At 40.7% G+C, this 23,108-nt stretch overlaps 1 protein-coding gene across 7 annotated transcripts in view; it reads left to right on the top strand.

The window, feature by feature from the left end:
* DTNB (dystrobrevin beta) overlaps positions 1-23,108 on the top strand; it is a 227,678-nt gene that overhangs the window by 178,958 nt on the left and 25,612 nt on the right. For 5 of the 7 annotated variants that reach the window (XM_064571948.1, XM_045884216.3, XM_045884214.3 and 2 more), the window contains 4 exons: positions 7,210-7,295; positions 8,363-8,476; positions 14,001-14,097; positions 19,536-19,556. In XM_064571948.1, coding sequence (XP_064428018.1) covers positions 7,210-7,295; positions 8,363-8,476; positions 14,001-14,097; positions 19,536-19,556 — 318 coding nt within the window. The remainder of the gene's footprint in view (positions 1-7,209; positions 7,296-8,362; positions 8,477-14,000; positions 14,098-19,535; positions 19,557-23,108) is intronic. The other 2 variants (XM_064571946.1, XM_064571949.1) reach the window with 1 other exon arrangement.

Here is a 23,108-nt window from a genome sequence, read left to right as displayed (position 1 = left end):
AACAATTGTTTCATTAACAAAAAAAAAACCCCTTTATTTAAAAATAAATAACACATCCAATTATATCCAGTCCTACTAATGTTTATGTTGAAACTTTAAGAATTTTCTTTATGAAAAAAGATAGTCAAATATCATTAATATACTGAAAGTAACTAAACCTGTCAAAGGAAAAGGAAAAAGACTTTTTCTGGCCAGGATTGAGAAAGGTCCCGGTGAGACTCATGCTAAAAGAATAATACTGATGGCTAACTTTTATTGACTGTTTACTATGTGCCAGTCATTATTCTAAGTGCATATTTTAGCTCATTTATTCATCAAAACAATCTCATGAGAAAACTAATCTTCCAAAAGGTAAGGAAGCTAATCAAGGTGACAGTTTGTAAGTGGTCCAGCTGGGACTGGGGTACTAGTCTGCCAACTACTGAGATTTAGCTACAGAAGGTTGTAGTTCAGGAAGAGCATTAAATCTGGAAGAAAAGAGGAAGACAAAAGGAGGAAGGATCTGAGGCTGAAACAACAGACTATGTGAGCATGAAGGGAACACCCAGTGTGGGACAGGGGGCTGTTTCAGCTTCTGTGAAGGCCCTGAGCTCGGAGGTTGCAGCGCCTATAAGATGCTTGTGTGGCTAGAGCCCCGAGAACAATATTTGGAGTGAAATTGGACTAGACAGGCAGCCAGGTGTCTCAGGACCGTCTTCCATAAACATAGTATATTACTTTTAGGAATTGTACCAATTTATCTTTACTTCTTCATAGAGAAATAGAGTAACGAAAGCTTCCAATGGAGAGTTCTTGCTTTGTTTCTCCTCAAAAAAGTAATTTATTCCTTTGGGTTTGTTTAGACTTCAAACTTTTCCTTGAGAATCCAGTATTAGGTCACACATCTGACTCCTAACATTACAACTCTAAAGGTTAGTGGAAAAGAACAAAATGGAGGGGGCGGGGGGCATCAGGGAAAAAGAAAAGTTCCATTTAATCAGTTACACCTTACATGTGTCCTCAGTCAGTCACAACTGTTTAGGTCATTGTAGAAATTAGAATGTATAAAATTAAATGTGTTGAGATAGACAGCATTGTGGTTGAATTTTTAAAATGAAGTGTATTTAATGCCATGATGTAGTCTTAACTGACTTTACCTCATGCTTTTAAAATATTGTAAATAAAAGCTCCAAAGCCATCTGACCCTGGAAAGGAGGTCACAGTTCTCCTTTCCTGCAAACAAGATAAGTCTGTTTACACCTGATAGTTTCTGATGCCAATTCTCTAATTTGTGTGAAAATGATCATTGTTAGAGTGGTCTTAAGAGAAATGCTGATACGGTCCCTTTCGTCTTCAGTTTGTTTTCCAAAGTGTAGTTATCTTATTAAATATTGGGCCTCTCAGGAAGGAATCTTCTTGACTAGATTTCTGTTAAACAGAAGACTACCGATCCACTAATCTCTCACTCGTGCAAGTGCTTTGCATAAAGTGGGTGTAGGCTCAAAAGAATTTATTTATAACCTGCCAGGTAGGCTTTGTATTGATTTTTCTTTTTTTTTCCAAAACCTTCTTTAACAAAAAAAGACCATTAAATTACTTGAGCAGCCAGCATTGCACCCCATGGAGTGCCTCCGTAGCAGATCCGTCCTGTCTCCTTAGGTGACAGTATGGCCACTGAAACCTCTTCAGGCTCACCCTTGAACAAAGAGATTCGAGGTTGCTTAGATGAGCTAGGAAAGCTCATTTGTTTTCCTGGAGTGCCTAAATTCCTTTAAAACCAAACCAAAACAAAATTACAGTGTGTGGTAATCATAGTAATAACAGCAAATTCTTAAAATTTCATCACCAACATCAGCAACATTGGATGTAATCTGAGGAGGGTTTGGGGTGGTTTGTTGTTGTGTTTTTTTTTTTTTTAATTTTTTTTTCTTTATGTGAACTTCATTATGGAAAACTTGGAAGAAATGTGAAAGGGGAAATAGCGTGTTGTCATCCCACCTCACATGTTCCCCCGAGAAGCTTTTTTTCAGATAGCTCAGCCCAGCCTTCACAGCCTTATCACTTTGCCTCCTCCAGGCATGCACCATTCCAGAAATATCCTTATGGCTTCTTACAGGTAAAGATCAACAGTATCCATGTGGTATTTCACACACATTTAATGACTCAAAGCCCCTGTAAAATAGTAGTTGTCAAACATGGATACATACTATAATCATATGTGAAACATTTAAAAAATAGATCCTTGGCTTTGCTTCCAGCCTACTAAATCAGAATCTCTGTGTTTAGAGTCCACTGATTTTTATTTAAAAAGGAAAAGCAAAACTTCAGTCTTCTGATTTACAGCTAGCTAGGGACCCACTACCCTAAAAAACATTGGGTTTTTGAGAGAGATTAATAATCCACAGCCCTCCATTTGGTCTAAACGAGATGGGAGGGTGCGGCGTGCCCCTGGGATACAAAGAAAGCCTAGCTGGTATCAGGCATATCTCTGGAACTCATCCTGCCAAGTTCGTACAGATGGGAAGCCTCCAGTCCTTTTTTAGGAGGTTTCAGAAATGCGTGCTACCAGATTATAGTTTGCTGACTACGTCGGCTTTCCTTGGTTTTGTAACATTTGCCCAGTTTTACCCGAAAGGGTCTTGTTTTCTACCCTGAGCCACCCAGGCGCCCCTACTCTGTATTTTTCACATGTATTTCCATCTCATTAAAGATGAGAGAGCTCTGTGAGATTACCTAAACCTAAGAGAATGCTCATGTAACAGAGGAGTTGATCCTCTTCACATATCTTTCTGTAAATATTCCCATTTTACAGCTAAGAAAATAAAAATATAGGGAAATAAAATAACTCAAGGTTTGCAGTGAGTAGATAGCAAAACCTAGGATTCCTCGCTAGCCTATCTACTTCCATTCTTCGCTCACTATGGTAAATTATATAGGAGCCAAAACAGGGTTCACTTTCTATAAACTTTTTATTATAGAACAGTTTTAGATTTACAGAGAAGTTGCAAAGCTACTAGAGTTTCCAAATAACCCATTCTCAGTTTCTCCTATTATTAACATATTAGCATGGCACACATATTACAATTAATGAGCCAATACTGATGCATTATTATTAACTAAAGTCCATACTTTGTTCAGATTTTGTTAGTTTTTATCTAATGTCCCTTTTCCACTGCAGGATTCCATCCAGGATAGCACATTACATTTAGTTGTCATGTCTGTTAGTCTCCTCTGGGCTGTGACAGTTTCTCTAACTCTCCTTGTTTTTGATGACCTTGACAGCTTTGAGGAGTACTAGTCGAATACATTGTAGAATGTCCCTTAAATGGGATTAGTCTGATGTTTTCCTCATGATCAGACTTGAGTTACAGCTTTTGAGGATGAGGTAAGCGCCATTTTTCTTCCATTGTATCGAGGGTACATAGTACCAACATCATTTATCACCGTTGATGTTGACCTTGATCACCTGGCCAAGGTAGTGTTTGTCAGGTTTCTCCAACATAAAGTTACTTTTTCCCCGCTTTCCACACTGTCCTCTTTGGAAAGAAGTCACTACGGATAGCCTGTACTAAAGGACTGAGAGATAAGCTCCATCTCCTTGAAGGCAGAGTATGTACTTACAGTATTTGGACTTGAGTCCATATTTCCTTGTTCAGAATCCTACAGTGGCTTCATACCACTTTCAGAATGAAATGGAAACTCTCCAATACTAAAAGGCCCTTGGTGGTCGGGGCCCAGGGTCATCTCCTAGAGTCTGCTACCAATTTCACCAGAGCCTGCTCTGTTCCATCATACTGACCCGAACACACCCAGATGGAGCAGCTGCAGGCCTTGGCCTCTGCCCAGCACACCCATCCCTTAGCCCAGCACCTGGTTTGCTTCCCCACTTGACTGAGTCTCTGAGAGCCTTTTCATTATCACCTCATTCAAAAAGAGTCAGTCTTCTGTCTCAGTTTACTCTGTTTTGTTACCCTATATTTCATCATTGAATTTATCACCTCTGATGGTCTGTACTTAGATCTTTGGTTCCTTAGCTTTCTCTCCCAGCATCATGTAGCTACACAAGGGTGGGGCTGTATCTTACTCACTCATGCATCCTACTTCCTAGAACAGTATCTAGCACATAGTAGATGCTCAGGAAATATTTGCTAAATAAAGGAATGAACTAGTTAATTTTTTAAAGAAATCATTCTTAGGTCTCTTGTGGTCGAAGTATTCTATGTCTTTATGAACTAATAATTCCCTTTCTATCTTTTTCTCTTCAGTATCCTCGAGGCATTTTAGGAAGAGAGACCTGGCCTGCCTTTCTTTTTTTTTTTTTTTTTTTATAAAAGAAGCAGTGTGGAGTTTAAGATAATAAATAAATAAACTCCTATGTTTCTCTGTTACTTAATGTACACTTGACTGTGTTCAGAATTTGATTGGGTGAAATAAGCCATCATAAACACTTACCCCTGGGGGCTCTCCCTGTTGTCAGCCCAGTGGAACTGCTGCCTCAGGATAGAAATCTTCTTCCACCCACGCTTCTTTGTACTTGAGTAACAATACTTCTTGGTGCCAAAGAATCTCACCTGGTTAGGAATTGCTGCTGATAATAACTCTTGATCCCTGTTTTAACCTCTTCTTTGAAAGAAGCCTCAGCCTTGCAGTAACTGAAAACTGAAAAAATTCTTTAGAAATATCCAATGAAGGGGCACCTGGGTGGCTAAGTCGGTTAAGCGTCTACCCAGAGGTCATGATCCCGGGGTCCTGGGATCGAACCCCACATAGGGCTCTCTGCTTAGTAGGAAGTCTGCTTCCACCTCTCCCTTTGCCGCTCCCCCTCCACTTGTGCCCTCTCTCTGTCAAATAAATAAATAAAATCTTTTTTAAAAAGAAAAGAAATTTCCAGTAAAATACTGTGAGGTTTTTGTTTGCCATCACGAAGCCAGTTCATTTTAGAGCCCATTTCCTCATCCATAATTTTCCCTGATCCCACGCTAATAAGGAGCCATTTGCTTTAACTCCAGTTTTCAGGAATTGGAAATCTGTTATTCACAGCAGATTCAGTCTCAGGCAAGCCATTTTTCTGAGGCTCAGCTCTGGCTCTCACAAGATTCTGGAAAGAATATAGAAAATTTGCTCAATTGGCTGTTGGTCCACTCTAAAAGAAGAAACATCACCTTTTTTTTTTTCTTTTAAGAAAAAAGTATTTGGTAAAAAAAAAAAAAAAAGCCTCCCACCCACATTTGCTATGCTGTTTTACCCCTGTTTATTTAGGAAGTGCCACATGAAAAGAATTACTTATTGCATCTTTAAGCTCTAGATAGGAAACAAAGTTTCTGCTTCATGGTAGGTCATGTTTTGGGTAGAACCAAGTATGTGCAGAGTGTAAAGCATAGCCATTGCAGAGCCTTCCTTTTGGGCTTCCATTCTGGTTAATGAAAAAAAAGGGAACCATCACCTATGCATCCTTTTTCCTAGTTTGTGTTGATTGGCTTCCATATTCTTAAAGGAGGTAATAAGGGTCAGGAATGTCAGTGGATATGCAAATCAAACCACAAATGATTTCTCCAGAGAAGATATGCAAATGCCCAATAAGCACATGAACGCATGCTCCACAGATTAGTCATAGGGAAAATGCAAGTTGAATTCACAAGGAGATACCACTTCACACCTACTAGGAAGACTACGATCAAAAAGATGTACAATAACAAGTGTTGACAAGGATATGGAAAAAATGGAACCTTCATAAATTGCTGGTGAGCATGTAAAATGGTGCAGCCACTTAGGAAAATAATTTGGCAGTTCCTCAAAAGGCAGTTACTGTATGACCCAGCAATTCCACTCCTAGATGTATACCCAAGAGAAATGAAAACCTATCTGTACACAAAAATGTGTCCACAGATGTTCATAGCAACATATTCAAAATAGCCAAAAAATGGGAAGAACCCAAATGCCCATCAACTGTTGAATGCATAAACAAAATGTGGTATATCCATGTAAAAATATTGTTCAGCCCCCCCAAAAAATGAAGTATTGATACATGCTACAACACAGATGAACCCTGAAAACATTTTGCTGAAAGAAGCCAGACATAAAAGATCACATATTGTATGATTCCATTTATATGAAATATCCAGAATAGGCAAATCCATAGATGGAAAAAATAGGTTAGCAGTTGTCAGGATGTGGGTGTAGGGGGAATGGGGGATGACTGCTAATGGGTATGGGGTTTCTTTTGGGGCTGATGAAAATGTTCTGGAGTTAGTGGCAGTAAGTAATCTTGTAAATATACTAAAAACCACTGAATTGGACACTTCTTGATTTCAGCTCAGGTCATGATCTCAGAATCCCAGGATCAAGCCCCATGTTGGGCTCTGCGCTCAGCACAGAGTCTGCTTGGGATTCTCTCCCCCCCTCTCCTTCTGCCCCTCCCCCTCCTCGTGCTCTCTCTCTCTCTCTCAATAAATAAAATCTTTAAAAAACCCCACAAATTAAATATTTCACATGCACTAGAATCTGGTTAAAACAAAAGACAATGACAGGTGTTGAAGATGTGGAGAAATTGAAACTGTCCCTCGTTGGTGGGATTCTAAAATGGTACAGCTACTTTGGAAAACAGTTGGATCGTTCCTCAAAATATTAAATACAGAGTAAACATATAACTCGGGAATTCCACTCCTAGGTATTTACCCAAGAGAAATAAAAACATATCAACACAAAGACTTGTAAATGAAAATTTACAGCAACTTCATTTGTAACAGTCAAAAACTGGAAACAGTGGAATACTATTCAGCAATAAAAGGGAAGGAGCTCCTGATTCATGGAGCAACAGTGACAAACCTCAGAAACATCATGCTTAGTGAAAGCCAGAAACCAAAGACTGCATATTGTATGAGTCCATATATATGAAGCTTCTAGAAAAGGCAAAACTATAGACAGAAAGTTATCAGTGGTTGCCTGTGGTTGAGGATGAGAGTGGCAATTGACGACAAACCAGCATGAGGGAATTTTTTGTGGTGACAGAAAATGTTCTAAAACTGGACTGTGGTGATTGTTGCACAACAGTTTAAATTTACTAAGACTCCATGAATGGTATACTTAAAATAGGTGGATTTTATGGTATGTAAGTTATACCTAAAAAATCTGTTTTAAAAAATCAGTAGTCTAGGACTCAGGATATAGTTTAATCACACACACACCAAAAAAACAAAAAGAAAAACAACCCTTTCTTTCTCCTCACTGTAGACCCGTCCTCCCACTGACTTGAGCTTTAACTTTGATGCCAACAAACAACAAAGACAGCTTATTGCAGAACTAGAAAACAAAAACAGGTAAGTGCAGAGGTCGAGCCAGCTTCTAAAGTCCAAGATCATCATGTGAGTATCTGTTTCTCATTTTCCTTGTAGATTAGCTGGCTTTGTAAAGAAAGACCCCACCTCAGTGAATATAGGCCAGACCAACTCATGGGAATGCCCCTACTCTAATCGGTAGATCTCTGCACGCTATACATTCTGGTAGCTCACAGCCCTGCTTACGTGCCCTCAGGTGGATTCTTTACCCCAGTGCCTTCTCCCACCCACCAGGTCCCCTCCCATGATTCTGTTTTCCACTCCAACCCCCTTTTGCTCTGTCTAGTCATCTTATCCTGGCCCACTGTGTTGTGTGTGACTGGTCTCTCACCACAAAGCCATTTAAAGACACAGAGAGGGACGCCTAGGTGGCTCAGTCAGTTAAGCGTCTGCCTTCGGCTCAGGTCATGATCCCAGGGTCCCGGGATCGAGTCCCACATCAGGCTCCCTGCTGAGCAAGGAGGGACTTGCTCCCTCTGCCTGCAGCTCCTGCAGCTTGTGCTCTCTCTCTCAAATAGGTAGATAAAATCTTAAAAATAAATAAATAAATAGATAAATAGATTAATTAATTAATTAAAGGCATGGAGACCAGACAGCACACCAGTATGCCCTGAGAGGCAGAAACCGGGACAAGGAGTTGGATGTAACGTAACAGGCACAGGAAGAAGAAATGGCAGCTCTCATCATTCAGCAGCTCAACAGGAAGAAGAGAGACAAAGACGGGAGAAGTTAGCATAGGACCCACATTAGGAGGTTGCAGGGAGTTCTTTTTTCCTTTCCCTAGAAAGGAACAGAGCTTTCTAGTGGTGGTTTTCCTTTTGTGGAGATTTTTCAAGTTCTTGAGAAGAGTATTTATATCACTTTTTCTACCACAAAGGATTGTTTCATTGAGGAAATATGAAGTGCAGCAGTGTTAAGAAGGTGGCTCTTTGACATCTTGGTCATTCGGAAACAGAACAAGATTGGGAGAGGCCACTGTACTACAGTTAGAAGTCCTGACAGGAAAGAGCGAGCTGTGCAGCCATCTTTCTTTCATCTGTCCTCCCTAGGGAGATCCTGCAAGAGATCCAGCGTCTCCGTCTGGAGCATGAGCAGGCTTCCCAGCCCACCCCCGAGAAGGCGCAGCAGAACCCCACATTGCTGGCAGAGCTGCGGCTGCTGAGGTAAGTATCTGCTACAGTAGGAATTTATGTGTCAGGGAACCAAACTAGTGGGATAGAATCTGTTTATCACTATAACTAGTCCTGTCAGAACAAATGCATTCCACTCATTCTGTTACCGCTTCAGGTGTTTGGCTTCCATTATTAATGACTCTGAGAACTTTAGCCATCATTACAGAACCAGGTCAACACCATTCTCCAGCTCCAGGACAAGCAGAGCAGTGTTTATACTTTTGTGATTGCTTTAAGACCATTGTGCTACAATCTTCTTATCTTGTTAATTAGTCTGACTTTAAAGACTCTTGGCAGGAATAATGCTCTTCTGTCCTATGAGTATATTCTCCTGGTGCCTCATGGAGCAGGACTCTTGAAGGAGAAGGGTGCTTGCTACCTATACGCATCCTCAGACACAAAACCAAGTGGGAGTCCCTTGCACCATGGCTGTGGAATCTTCCCACTTCAGCATAAATACAAACTGTCTCAGGACTGGGAGACTAAAGGGCACAGGATCTGACTAGGGGTAGAGAGCAGCTTCAGCCCCCATTCGGATGCTATTTTGGAGGAAATGGAGAAATCTTCTAGAAGACCGTAACATGAAAGTGAACCAGTCAAAGCTATTAGGGTCTTATATCCTATCAGTCTTAGAAAGATGTGTGTGTACTCTTTGGTAAGTGAAGACATTTTGGACACTAAGTGACTTGATTTTCACCAGACCTCTAAATTTCCAAAGAGTGGGTTCTTTCTGTGTAGGTTGTAACATTTGACATTCCACAGTTGATTTTTAATGTGCTATCACCTGGGATTCTGCATAGCTATCCTTTTTTTTTTTTAATTAACATATAATGTATTATTAGTTTCAGAGGCAGAGTTCAGTGACTCATCAGTCTTATATAATACCCAGTGCTCATTACATCATGTGCCCTCTTTAATGTCCATCACCCAGTTACCCCATCCTCCCCCCCCACCCCCCCCCAGCAACCCCCAGTTTGTTTCCTATGATTAAGAGTCTCTTATGGTTTGTCTCCCTCTCTGGTTTCATCTTGTTTTATTTTTCCCTCTCTTCCCCTATGATCCTCTGTTTTGTTTTTAAAGTCCACATGTGAATTAGATCATATAATTTTCTTTCTCTGATTGACTTATTCCACTTATAGCTGTCCTTTTTTAATTTTTCTTTGGCTTAGTCATTTAGCTTCTCAACCATGATTTCTTTTCCTAGAGAATGGACATTATTGTTTTTCTCTAACTATCTTTCTGTCTAGATTTATATCATCAATAAATAAGTCACAAAGAATTTAAACTGTGCAGATGAAAATCATTAGAGATATAGAGATTTCCATTCTTCTGAAAATTCATTTTAGTTTCTGTATTTAATTGGGCTTGAGGATTTGGTTGCTATGCGGTCCTCTGTTGCATGCCTGGGATGTTGGCAGGTTGGTGCTACACTAGGAAGTCTGGGAGAACATGTCCTGCTGACTCAAACCCAGTGTAATTCCAAACTCTCAGCATAAGATACAACTGTTCTGTTTCCCCACCACGGCTCAGGCACAAGTAACTATTTTGTATTTAGCAAAGCAAAAATGGTTCTACTCCAGTTTTAACTGCTGCTGGAAGTGGGATTGCTAGAAGTCCTTTATTAAGCTGGAGGGGTCTGAAAAATATCATAGATTTAGTAGGCAAAGGGCTAAGTCCAGTGGTGTCATGTCATGTAGGCAGCAAGAAGCAAGAATTTAACCTAAATCCAAGGAGGGTCTAACTCTTGAGAAATCAGGAAGTATTTAAATAATCTAAAAAGCAGCTTCCATTATCATTGAAGAAAGAGGGACTCTTTCATAATTGTGCAGGATCGATTGGTTATGCATACAGACAAAACATACTGGCTCTTTGCTTCATACTGTATAGAGAAAATACCACCAGATGGATTAAACATGAAGACAAAACTTTAAAACTTTAGAAGAAAATGTAGGGAATGTCTTTTTTTTTTTATGATTTTATTTATTTATTAGAGAAAGAGAGCATGATCAGGGTGCGGCGGAGGAGCAGAGAGAAAGGAAAAAGCAGACTCCCTGCTGAGCAGGGAGCCCAACATGGGGCTCAATCCCAGAACCCTGGGATCATGACCTGAGCCGAAGGCAGGCACTTAACTAACCATGAAAGAAGTTGGTAAATTCATCTATATTCATATTAAGAACTGTTGTTTATCAAAAGACATATAACGGGCAAGATTCATTCCTAGGTATCTGACATCCTTCTGGTTTTGACCAATATATAGGAATCCAGGAACTGCCAATACCCAGCTAGTATAATAAAAGAAGATGGAGAATTGCATTCTTAGGATTAGTTGTCATGAATTCTGACAACCAGGGTTGTCTTTTCCCCTTGATTATTATTTTTAATGGCATATTCATTGGCTTCCAATATATATATATGACAAATATATATGACATATATGACAACAGCATATATATGACAAATGTGTAAGATACGAAGTATAATGATAAAATGAATACGCATGAACCCACATCTACTCATATATTGTTAAAACCGTGTTGTGTAAAAGTGCCCCCGATCCCATTTCCTTGCTTCCACCTTCTCCACAGAGCTCACCTCTATCCAGAATTTGGTTTATCATTCCTTTGCCTTTTAAATAGTATTATCAAATATATGTGTATTCCCACATATTGAAGTGTTTAGTTTTGTGTTTTGTTTTTTGAGCTTTCGAGAAATGTTATTATATGCATATAGTGGAAACTTCCCCCCCCCCCCGCCGCCCCCCAGTATTATGCTTCAGGATCCTTCCATGTAGCTGGAGTTCATTCATTTTCACCACATATTATAATGACTTGGTTATGCACAGCACAGGGAAAGAGTACTGCATCCAGTCTTAAAAGTTCAGGGAAGAAAGGCTTTCTAGAAAACTGAATGAGTCAGTTTCTCTATATTGCATTTATAGCTGCACTGTACTGGAAATTTAGAGAGTATGAAGACTAGAAAACAATGGTTCCATCTTAAAAATTTATAATATAGTTTTGAAAATAAATGTAAAATAATTTTCTAGTCAGTTAACTAATATTATATAGTGTTACTAAATAGTATGGGCACTATGTCATAAGAAATCTAAGTAGGTGGGGCGCCTGGGTAGCTCAGTCAGTTAAGCATCAGCCTTTGGCTCAGGTCATGATCTCAGAGTCCTGAGATCGAGCCCTGCATTGGGCTCCCTGCTCAGCAGGAAGTCAGCTTCTTCCTCTCTCTCTGCCCCACACCCTGCTCATTATCTCTCTCTGTCTCAAATAAAAAATAAAATCTTAAAAAAAAAAAAGAATATAAGAAGGAAAATATATACACACATATATACATATATGTGTATATGTATGTGTATATATATATGTGTGTGTATATGTGTGTATATATATATATATACACATATATAGGCTGGAAGCAGTTAGACCCATGGAGGTGGTGGAAATTGAGCTAGACCATGAAAGGTAGGGATGATGTGGATAAAACCTGGGAGAAAACATTTCAGATTAGAAGTGGAGTTGGGGTTCAGCATGATTCCCCAAATAACTATATGATACATTTCAGAGGAGGGAAGGAGTCTTGGAGCTAAGAATTTGTTTCAGGCATCCATTACATTAATCTTTAAAGTGCCAGTGATATGAGATAAAATTAGTTGAATAATTGAGACCGGATTCTAGGGAGCCTTAAGTGATAGGTGATTGGAAGTCCTTGGAGGATTTCAAACAATAATTGTGTAACTTCACCAGATGTTAACTGAGTACATACTGGAGGTGTGATATTCTCTTAACCATTCAGTACATGCAAAGACTCATCCCTCACCTCAAGGATTTTGCATCATGGTAGGAATGACGGCAATGCAAGATAAAATAAATTAAGTACCACAGAGAAGCACCAATTGCTATGGTGATTAATTGAGCAGGACTTGACACCTGCTGAAGTAATCAGGAGAAGCTTCCTGGGAAGAGTGACATTTGGGTTGGACACTAAGGAGTGAATAACATTTGGAAGAAGTGGGGGAATGGCTGTGAGTCGTGAAATGATAGGATCTGTTTAGGGAAAAAGGAACCATCAACTAGACATCCAGACATGGAAGGGAATAGAAGGTGAGGCACTAGGGATAGGAATGTTGGTGGGGTCTGGAGCAGCATTCTCTGATAGAAATATAATGTGAGCCACACATGTAATTAAAACTTTTCTAACAACCACAATGAAAAACTAAAAGGAAATAGGTGCCATTAATTTTAACACTATCTTTTACTTAACCTGATTTACCCAAAATATTACCATTTCAACATATAATCAACATTAAAAAATATTGAGATATTTTACTTTCTTTTTTTTTTTCACAGTAAGGTTTTGAAATCCAGTGCATCTCAATTCAGAATACCCATGTTTCAAGTGTTCAGTAGTCACGTATGGCTAGTGGCTACTAGAGTGGACAGATGAGGCATGGATCATGCAAGGCAAGAGTTAGTGATGCTAGAAATGCTACTAAGATTATTACATAAGATGATGAACAGTCTTTGAGCAGCATTGTAAAGTTCATAGAACACTTTCATACCTAGTATCTTATTTGATCTTCAAAACATTGCCATTGCTGTTTGTAGTTAGTCCCATTTTAGCAAAGAGAAAATTGAAGCTCTTACAGGGTAAGTGACTTGGCCAAGTTTGTAGTATTTAGTAAATGGTGGCCCTAAGTCTCCTGATTTCTATTCCACCTCAGCATACCAGGTGAAATCAGGATTAATCAGGATGGGAGACCATTGCACATGTGAGGTAAGGTGTGCCTGGATAAAGTGAGAGATGTGTGGAGAGAAAGACACGTAAAGTTCTAGGAAAGAATCATGTCAATTGGGTGATGGAGAATAGGATATAAGCAGAAAAGTATTAAAGAGGACTGAAGTTTTCAGCCATGACAACTGGAAGAAATCAGGAAAGAGAACTATTTGTGGACCACAGTCTTAAGTTTGGTTTTGGACATGTTGAGCTAGAATTGACATGAAATCTGTCCTCAGGAAAAAGTGAATTCTCTTAGACACAGAGTCACCCTAATGTCAGTCACGCTCTTGAGGCTGGTGTCTGGTGCTGGAAGTAATAGCAACGGAACCCTATTCTCCCTGAGCAGTTTTCATACATTTTCTCACTACCGATTTAAATGTGGACTAGTTTTATGTATCTTTCTAAATGAGGTTTTTGACTTCCTGAGGAATTTTTTAAATTGCTTTATTAATAATATTAATAATACTTTTTCTCTATATTGCCATATCTATACTGTGTGTTTTCCAAAGCATTTTTACGTACTATTCTCACAACAGTAAAGGAAAGAGAGCAAAACAAATATTATGCCCACTTTCTAACTAGTAGAGGTTAAATGACTTGCTCAGCTTATCAGACCCTGGTAAGTAGCAGAATTCGGGTCTAAAATCAGTTTCACCTACACTTGGACCCTTCTTTGAAGATCCCTTTATCTTCAGAGTTTTCTTGCTGATGGGCTTTTCCCCTCGGACAGGCAGAGGAAAGATGAGCTGGAGCAGAGAATGTCGGCACTGCAGGAGAGCAGGCGTGAGCTGATGGTTCAGCTGGAAGGGCTGATGAAGCTGCTGAAGGTGAGAGAGCCCTGGCGCCTCCCCGCTCCCCGCTGCCCCGCCTCCCCACCCTCCGCTCAGCTGTCCTCCTTCGCCTTCACCACCGGCTCCACTGCCTCCCCTGTGGTGTCAGGACAGGACTCAGCTAAAGGATGAAATGCCGCTGTCCCTAAAGTTAGCTGTGACTCCAGAAATTCCTCGAAACTAGTGTGAAGCCGGATGATAAAAAATGAGTAACTGGAACTAGAGTTCTGTCCTTGAGTAGTTGCTTATATGAATAAATATAAAGGTTTGTAAAGAGGATATTAACTATATGTAAATGAAAATTTCTCAACGATTTAAAATTTCTTAAGACAAGTTTTCAAATAGTCCACCTAAATACATAACAATTATTAACTATTTTAGTAAGTATTACAGCAGGAAACCAAGCTAATCAGACTAACTCTAATGAATAACTTTATTAGGAGGAAAAAAATAGCATATTAGCTCTAGGTTTGTTATATTGGAGCTTAAATAACTTTGGGATGATTCAGGTCTCACTATCTTTTTCTTTTTTTTTTTTTGAATTTATTACAAACCCTGTGCCCCAGAGGAGAGAGAGGCACTCTTGGCATTTAAATGTCCTCACCTAGACAGTTTTACTGGCATTCAACAGGAATATTTACCCAGATACGGAGCAGCAATACCAGAGCACATTTGTTCCTGCTGCTAATTCCTTGGTTCTCTGTGTCTGTGCTGTAAACCACTGTATTTTGTGGTGGGACAGAGTTAGCAGCCAGAGTGGAGATCATACAATGTGGATTACCTCAAAAGCCAGGCTGAGGGGAGTGGATTGAATCCTGTGGTAGGGGAGTCATTGAAGTTTTTGGAAATAATGGTTTGGGAAAATGTGTAGAGCAGATTAGAGAGGGAAGGAACTAAAGGAGAAATGGAGACAAATATAATCATCTAGCTTGAAGTGAGTGACAAGGGTCTAGACTAGGAGTGGTGGCTCAAGAAAACATCCACTTGGAGACTTTTTTCTACTTCTCTATTCCAGACGGGTCCCTTCATAATGAAGCTAGAGGTATTAGCAGCTTGGGTAAATGCAGTGTTTGTGTTTTAAACTGACTTGGGACTTGCTCAAGACAATCACTTCTTTTAGTCTTGAGCTTTGGTCCTGGGTATTTGGGTGGTTTTGCAGGGACATGTTTCTACATTAACCCTTTTAACAGAATTTCTCCTGAGAAATATTTCACGTCTAAGTGGGTCTTGTTTAAAGAAAATCTTTTTTATTTTATTTTTTTAAGATTTTATTTATTTATTTGATAGAGAGAGCAAGAGAGCACAAGCAGGGAGAACAGCAGAGGGAGAGGGAGAAGCAGGCTCCCCGCCAAGCAGGGACCCCGATGCAGGGTTCGATCCCAGGACCCTGAGATCATGACCTGAGCCGAAGGCAGACGCTCAGCCATCTGAGTGTTTAAAGAAAATCTTACGCATAAAACCTGGCCCACATCCCTCTAACAGTTGTCAAGAATCCAGCTACTCCAGCCCCATCACCCACTCAAGACAGCAGAGATGTACTTAAATGCATTTGGCTGTTGTAACATCTGGAGCCGTGTAGGGCTTCGAAAGCCCTGCCATGTGGGGTAGTCCCCTGTCAGGAGATAAATGGATCCACCCACCCCTTGCCTGGGTCAAACTCCTTTTTTAGTAAGATGCTCTCAGACATTCCCCAAACATAGGTGGGAAGGTACCCTAGGGTAATTTTTGTAAAAGGCAAAAGGTTTATGCAAACTGAAGGGAGGTCAGAATATATTTCCCCAAAGTACCGCAGTGTGCTTTCTCGTCAGCTGGGTGACCCTCATGTTTCTTAAGAGTTCCTGGTTCAGAGCCCCATGTATATTACTTAACTTTGTAGTTCACTTCCAATGCTGGTGTTCAGGGGCTAAGCAGAATGGGCTGATGCCTAGAACTCTGATACCAACCCCTGAGTTTCTTTGTATTTCTAGCTATTGTCTTACAGTAAAGTAAGCAGGATCCTGGTGCCCCAGTTTGTAGAATCCCCTGCCAGCTTCTTAAATGTCTTAGAGTTTACTCATCTGATAGGCTGAGGCCATTCATACTGGGAGGAGGAATTTGCAACACAGACCAGGAATGTTGTCTTTTTATCCATTGATTAGAACTTACAGTTGAAAATCTCATGCCTCTAGTGTCCAGCTACCTATAAGGATGATAGCACAATCCTAATTTGTATATTACACGCACTCCGTAGGAGTCATTGACTTCCATGAAAATTTCAAAGATGTTTTCCTACTGTTAAAAAAAATATTCACCAACCCATAATAAAAGTACACTTTAGAATCCTAGTTTTAATTTCAAAGGACTGTCCTGCCTTCATTGATGTTCAGTCTGCTAGCATTTAATGCTCTCATAAAACAGCTGTAAGCACTTAGTCAAATGGACAATCAAACCACATGGTCTGGGATACTCATAAATTAAAATATGCCACACAGTAAATTTCCATTTCACAGCAAGTTCTTTCTACTGCTTCAGTGAAATATAATGTACATTGTCTGTTTATCTGAAAAATGATAATTTAAGGAAGCATACATATGAAGTGTCACCATTGCTTATTAATTCATTCAACAATAATCTTAAGTCCTTTTTTGGGAATAAGGCAGGGTGAAAAGTAATCATATATTTATTTAACAAGAAAATATTGGTTCCTGAATATCACATTTAGCTATTTGGCGATGAGTAAGATTTAGTCCCCGTCACCAAGGAGTATCAGGGACCTTCTTAATAGTTTTTTTGTTTGTTTGTTTTCTTAATAACATAATGTAGACTGACACCCAGGTACCCGTGGTCAGAGTGTATCTTTTCCTTACATTTTTCCCCTGATTAATGTGTATAGGTAACCTCTGTCTCAAACTTATTTCATCTGGAAGTGGTTGTATGTTGGTGTTTCACTTTCTAACTCATGTCCCCAGTATTTTTCTGCCTCATTTTCCATTTTTCTAATATTGCTTTTGAAACATAGTCACCAGGTGAATTCTGTAGTTTTGGATTTCACCCTTATTTGCGAACGAGGTTTAGAATATAAATTTTCATATAAATAACTGCAATGTTTATGGCAGTACTGTGGCCACCTAGCCAGACATCCCCCACGTGATGTGGAAGAGTCTCACATGTTTTTAGGTGACATAAGCACTTCTAGATTTGCACTTTTTAGTTAAAGTATTATGACTTCCTTTAAATCAGCTTGGCTCCTAGGCCAGTTGCGATCAGTCAGTGTTTACTGACCACAGCTGACGATAACAAAAAGGTTCCAAGACCTTATATCTGACCTGTTTACTGTGTTGATAGAGCCTTCAAGGCTTTATCTGAGTAACTTCCAGTGAGTTTAAATACTGTAACACCATCCCGAGTAACACTTTGTCAAAGCCCGCCCCTTTTTAATCCCAGTGTACAGTGAAGGCCTCTGACTCTGGAAAACGCTGCCCTGTCCACCCCTCCCGTCCTAACCTGACACATGATTACTGCAGATTATAATGATGTCATGTCTTTGAACAAACTATCAATAGCAGTCACCAGATGTGCAAACATGAAACACTGCCTTCTGAAATTTCCTTATTCTGTTGAGCCAAAGCAATGTTACCTCCAATACTAAACCCGGAAAAAACAGTGAAAATAGGGAGGTGTCTTAGAAACAGTTCTGAGAACTTTCATCCTGGTCTTCTGACCTCAGCTGCCATTTCAGCCTGTCAGGATTGCCTCCTCCCTCCCCCACCATTTCAGTGTCCATGTCAACACTTAGTGCCAGGAATAAAAACACATTTTAAATTGTTTAATAACTCTTCCTTTGGCTCTCTGCCTTGGCTAGTGAATGGAAGAAGTGTTCTGCCTTACAGGGAAGCCTGTCCAGGAAGGGGGAGATATCCTCCCAACTGCAGAGTTAGAATCCCTTCTAATCAGAGCCGTACATGCCAGATACAAAAGCTAAAAGGTGCTAACTTCATAAGGCTAACTCAGCTCATGCTCAGGGCCCCTCTTTGCTTGGGCTCCTGTGAGTATACGTATGGTCAGGCATGTAGCAGCTGGGTTTGATTATGAAGAACATCTTCTTGTGCTGACTTGGAGTCTCCTTAAGAGAGTTCTTGGTGCCCATTTAATTCCTAGTCCATGTCTCTCCCTTGCAGGAACAAAATTATTTTTTTCCACATTTTTTACCTCCTCTTTCCTTTTTGTAATTGGTGGGACTTTCCGAAGTCATTCTCGCCATGGCCCCCAGATCTGCAGACTCTGTGAAAGCAGAAGCTCTCGTCTATCCCTAAGACTTCCCACACACATGTTCAATGAAGACGGCCTGCACGGATGGATCCGATTTAAATAGAACCATTGCAACCGCTTTTAGATTTGCCCACTTGAGGCAAAGAGCAAAGGCTCCCTGACCACAGTTACCCATGATGAGGCACAGAAAGAAGAAGCAAAAAGACCCGTGAAAAGACAGAGGGAAGGACTGAGGGAGAGAAACTCAGAAGTGTTTATTTCGTCTTCCTAGTGGTGCATGCTGATAGCTGAGAGCTGGCGAGTACCCACGCTGCCCACGGTCACTGGAAGGCTCTGGAAGACAGAGGCTACGCCTTAGCTTCATGTTTCCAGTGCTTTATGCATAAATACTAAAGGAACCTGTGTTGAGTTAGTGAAAAACTGAGGTCAAGAGTTCTTTTTCAAAAGCCTCTCAGGGCCCTGGAGCAGTTTCCAATTTATTGGAGGAATGGGGATGCATGTGCGTCCTTGGGGAAAAAAAAAAACCCACAAAGCAGCCCAAAAGCAAGTGGAGAGGAGGGGACTAAATAAGGGAATCTGTGGTCAGGTGAAATTGCTAGTTTGGGGGAAGTTTTTAGAGCGGTGTCTCTCAATCTAAACAGGCATCAGAATTAGCTGCCAGGCTCTGACATGCTTGGCTGTGCCCCACCCACCCTGAGTTTGAATTCAGGTGGTCTTGGCTGGTGCCCCAAACTTGCATCTCTGACAAGTTCCCCGGTGCGGCTGCTGCTTTGAGGTCTGCTGGTCTAGAGAAATATAGCTAACACACATGAATATGGGGGATGGCGAGATTGATTATTGGGCTTTTGAGGCTTCGTGGAGCTGTCTTTGAGTTTACCCTAAACAGCTGGGTGACCTCGGGCAAGTCAGGCTCTCTAGGCCTTTTCAGTCTGTAAATGAGGAAGTTGTATTAGATGGTTTCCCAGCTCTAGAAGCTAGCACTGAATGAACCGGATGGGGAAGAGGCCTGCCGTTCACTCTGTCCAGCTGATGGTGCTCTGATGGCAGTCAGGGCCTTTGGTCTCTGAACCTGGGGGCCTGGCCTGGCTTGCCAGATTCTTCTATCATTTCTTCCAGATGTTTGTGGTGATGGGCATTAATCTCTCTCCTTTTTCCCTCTGCCTTTTCTTCATCTGCAACATCTCTAGGAGGAAGAGCAAAAGCAGGCAGTAAGTGAACTTGGGGATTCTCGCTCCTTTTGCATGGTCTTCTTTTCGAACTCATGTAACTGTTATATACGTTTTCCTCCCCTCCCTGTGCAAGTTCATCTCTGCAGAGTTGGTTATGTGTAAAACCCTCACCAACTCTCTCCGTGGTGGTGTAAAATGGCCTGAAAGTCCACGTCATGTTTACCTAGTAGAGCATGTTCTTACTTGAAACCAGAGCTTGTTGAATTTTTTTTTTTTTAAGTACACATCTGTTGTGTTTAGTTAAATATGCATGATTAGCCAGGCCACGATTGCATTTTCCTGCTTTTGTCTAGAGTGACTTTAATTGCTCGAAACAGCTTTTGGGGTTGTGCGGTGACCTCAGGTCTAAATGCTATGTCATGAATGATTGTGCATGAAAATGTGTAGTTTTTGTGATGACTTGAAATGTCCTTTAGTCTTGATCAGGCTTCTGGATGCTCCAGCTCCAGTAGCCTTTGTAACAAAGTTACCAATGAAAACTAAGTGTTTATGGAGCTCTGGTTTTTGAGCTAAAATGGCTGTTGCATGGTGTTTAGGGAAGTTTTATGTTTGTTTCTATTTTTCTGGATAGCCCTTAACCCACACAAGAAAATCAATTGAGGGCCTATCCACAATAGTACCCCATATGTGTATATAACATTGTAAGGTTTTCAAAGCATACGTTTTTTTACACAAGCTAAACCTGATTTTTAATTCACCTCAGGGCTTTAATTTTAAAAGCGAGAAATATGAGATGTTTAATTCAAAAAATTTACTCATTTCTTTTTCAAAAAACAAACTGATCCATGTTTTAAATTAAGAATAGGAATCTACATTATATTTTTTATTTTCAGTTAGGACAATGAAATAATAAAGGGGAGAAGAAAGGAAGGAAGAGATCAAATGAGGGGATGAGGCAAGAAAGGAGCAAGGGAGAGACAGACCGTCAGAAAGAGGGAACAGGGGCACCTGGGTGGCTCAGTTGTTAAGCGTCTTCTGCCTTCGGCTCAGGTCATGATCCAAGGGTCCTGGGATCGAGCCCCACATCAGGTTCCCTACTTGGTGGGAAGCCTGCTTCTCCCTCTCCCACTCCCCCTGCTTGTGTTCCCTTTCTCTCTGAGTCTCTCTCAAATAAATAAATAAAATCTTTAAAAAAAAAAAAGAAAGAGGGAACAAAGATAGATTATGGGATTAAGATACGCGAACAACCCAGAAATCTCAGTGGCTTTACTGTAACAAAAATTTGTTTGGTTTTGGTTTTTTCCTCATTAATACATAGTTTATTGCTTTGATCTTATGGCATGTCCTCAGTAGGTACATTCACATGGGCAAAAGCAGGAGAAGATGAGGATGGAAAGTCAAGCCCAGTCATTAAATGCTTCTTCCAGGAACTGACACACATCACTTCCACTGCATTTCATTGGGCAAAGCAAGTTACATGACCACCCTTGACTTCCGGGGGACATGGAAGTATAATCCTCCAGTTTGCTTGGAAGCCGCAGAGAAGCAGATGCTGGTAATGCCTACCACGAGTAGGAGGATGGGTGAGCTTGTGATTAGAGAAGGAAAGAGAACATCTTTCCTTCCTTCTCCCTGCTCCCCGCTTTCCCTGACAGCCTCATCTCCTTCCTGCCGACCTAGGGCATCACCTCACCTGTTGCTGCTGACGACCAGTGTTCCCCTTCTTCTCTTCCCTCCCCTACACCCCAAAGATGCATGTCACAGCTAAAACCACCTGCTGGGAACTTATTCCAGCAGTCTGCACAGACTAGCATCTCCTGATCCCTCTCTGAATGTGCCAGCTCAGAGTGAAATACCTTGCACCTTACCTGAGAACTCTCTCTCAGAAGAGGGCAGACATTATGAGTATCTATTTTTAATGGTAGCAGTAGAGCTTCCAATAGACATTTCATTTTTTAAAAATATTATGGATTGCCATGTAATCCAAGAACCAGAAATTGCCACTTCTGGTATTTTGTTTCTCAGGTCAATTTAAAGCTGACCTTGGGGCATCTGGCTGGCTCAGTCAGTAGAGCATGTTGACTCTTGATCTCAGGGTTTGAGCCCCATGAGTTCGAGCCCCATGTTGGGGGTAGAGATTACTTAAAAAAATTAAAATATTTAAAAAGCTGACTTGAGCAGATAAGGGATTAAATAACATGCTCACTTCAGTGACTGTGCTTCTGTGTGAGATCATCATCCCCTTGAAGTTGGCAAAATAAGCTAGACCTGGACCACTGAAGCTTGCCCCTAATGAACTGCTTGTTTGTATGTCTTGGGCGTTCTCCATGGCCATGGTCCTGTGTTCATGACCTTGTCCTCACACTCTTATAGGACCACCCATGGCATGAATTGGTACAAACTATTTTTTTTCCTCATATTTCTCCACAACGGTGTAGGTAAGACATTCTGTTCTGTGGATATAGGTTTAAATATCCTCTGTTTAGGGGCGCCTGGGTGGCTCAGTTGGTTAAGCAACTGCCTTCGGCTCAGGTCATGATCCTGGAGTCCCGGGATCGAGTCCCGCATCGGGCTCCCTGCTCAGCGGGGAGTCTGCTTCTCCCTCTGACCCTCCCCCTCTCAAGCTCTCTCTCTCTCTCTCATTCTCTTTCTCAAATAAATATTCTCTTTCTCAAATAAATAAAATCTTTAAAAAAATAATAATAAAAATAAATAAATAAATATCCTCTGTTTACATCACAGGTTTAAACTGGACCCACCCAAGGCTCAGCTCTGAGGCTCAAATTTGAACTGAATGGCTTTATATAATTGAACAACATTTTTAACACCTAGACATATAAAGCTTTAGAACTAGCGCCTCTGTTTTAGTCTCTCTCATTACTGAGTGAGGCACAAAAAGGTATTTAGCACAGAGCTAAGTTGTAACTTTCTTCCTTCCTGGGTTCTGACTGGTATAGTTTAATTTTTTCCCTATCAAAATGTATTACCCTATATGGGTAATAAAATAATCGTGAGAGACTTGTACAATGAAGGATTTACTAGACAGGCTTCTCCAAATTGGCTCTATAAATCCATTATAGAGAACTTTTCATGTAGTCCACCTTCTTGCTTCTTTCCTCTTTAGGGATTATTCTGGCTTTGGGGGGATCTGAGAGGAATGGGTAATGACTGTGACTTAGCCACTCTCGTGCTGTGGGCCTGCCTTCAGCCTCAGCCATTTCCCCACTACTGTGAATGACATCAGTACCTCAGCTGATAATTCTTGTGTCTTTCCTCTTTCCCTCCCTCCCTCCTTCCCTTCTCTTTTCTCAGATCCAAGGGTTATAATTAAGGGCAGAACTGCCTGGCTATTTCAGATAAGACTACACTGAGTGACTCTTCAACCCACAATATACCCTACAGTTTAACAGGCTCAGGAATTAGATTGTATCAGTTGAGTCAGGGTTAATCAGGCCCACGATAATCATCAGACTGTAATTAAAGGACTTTGCCTTTCTTACTACTCCATCCCCAGTCACTAGCCTGGTGCCTGCCACACAGCAGATACTCAATAAATAGTTGCTGAATGAAAACCAGTATTAACCAGATCGA

Source organism: Mirounga angustirostris, unplaced genomic scaffold (assembly GCF_029215605.1).
Source record: "Mirounga angustirostris isolate CCGP_5_RB_7025 unplaced genomic scaffold, mMirAng1.0.hap1 SCAF_10, whole genome shotgun sequence".
NCBI classification, from domain to species: domain Eukaryota; kingdom Metazoa; phylum Chordata; class Mammalia; order Carnivora; family Phocidae; genus Mirounga; species Mirounga angustirostris.
This window is presented reverse-complemented; position numbering and strand designations above follow the sequence as displayed.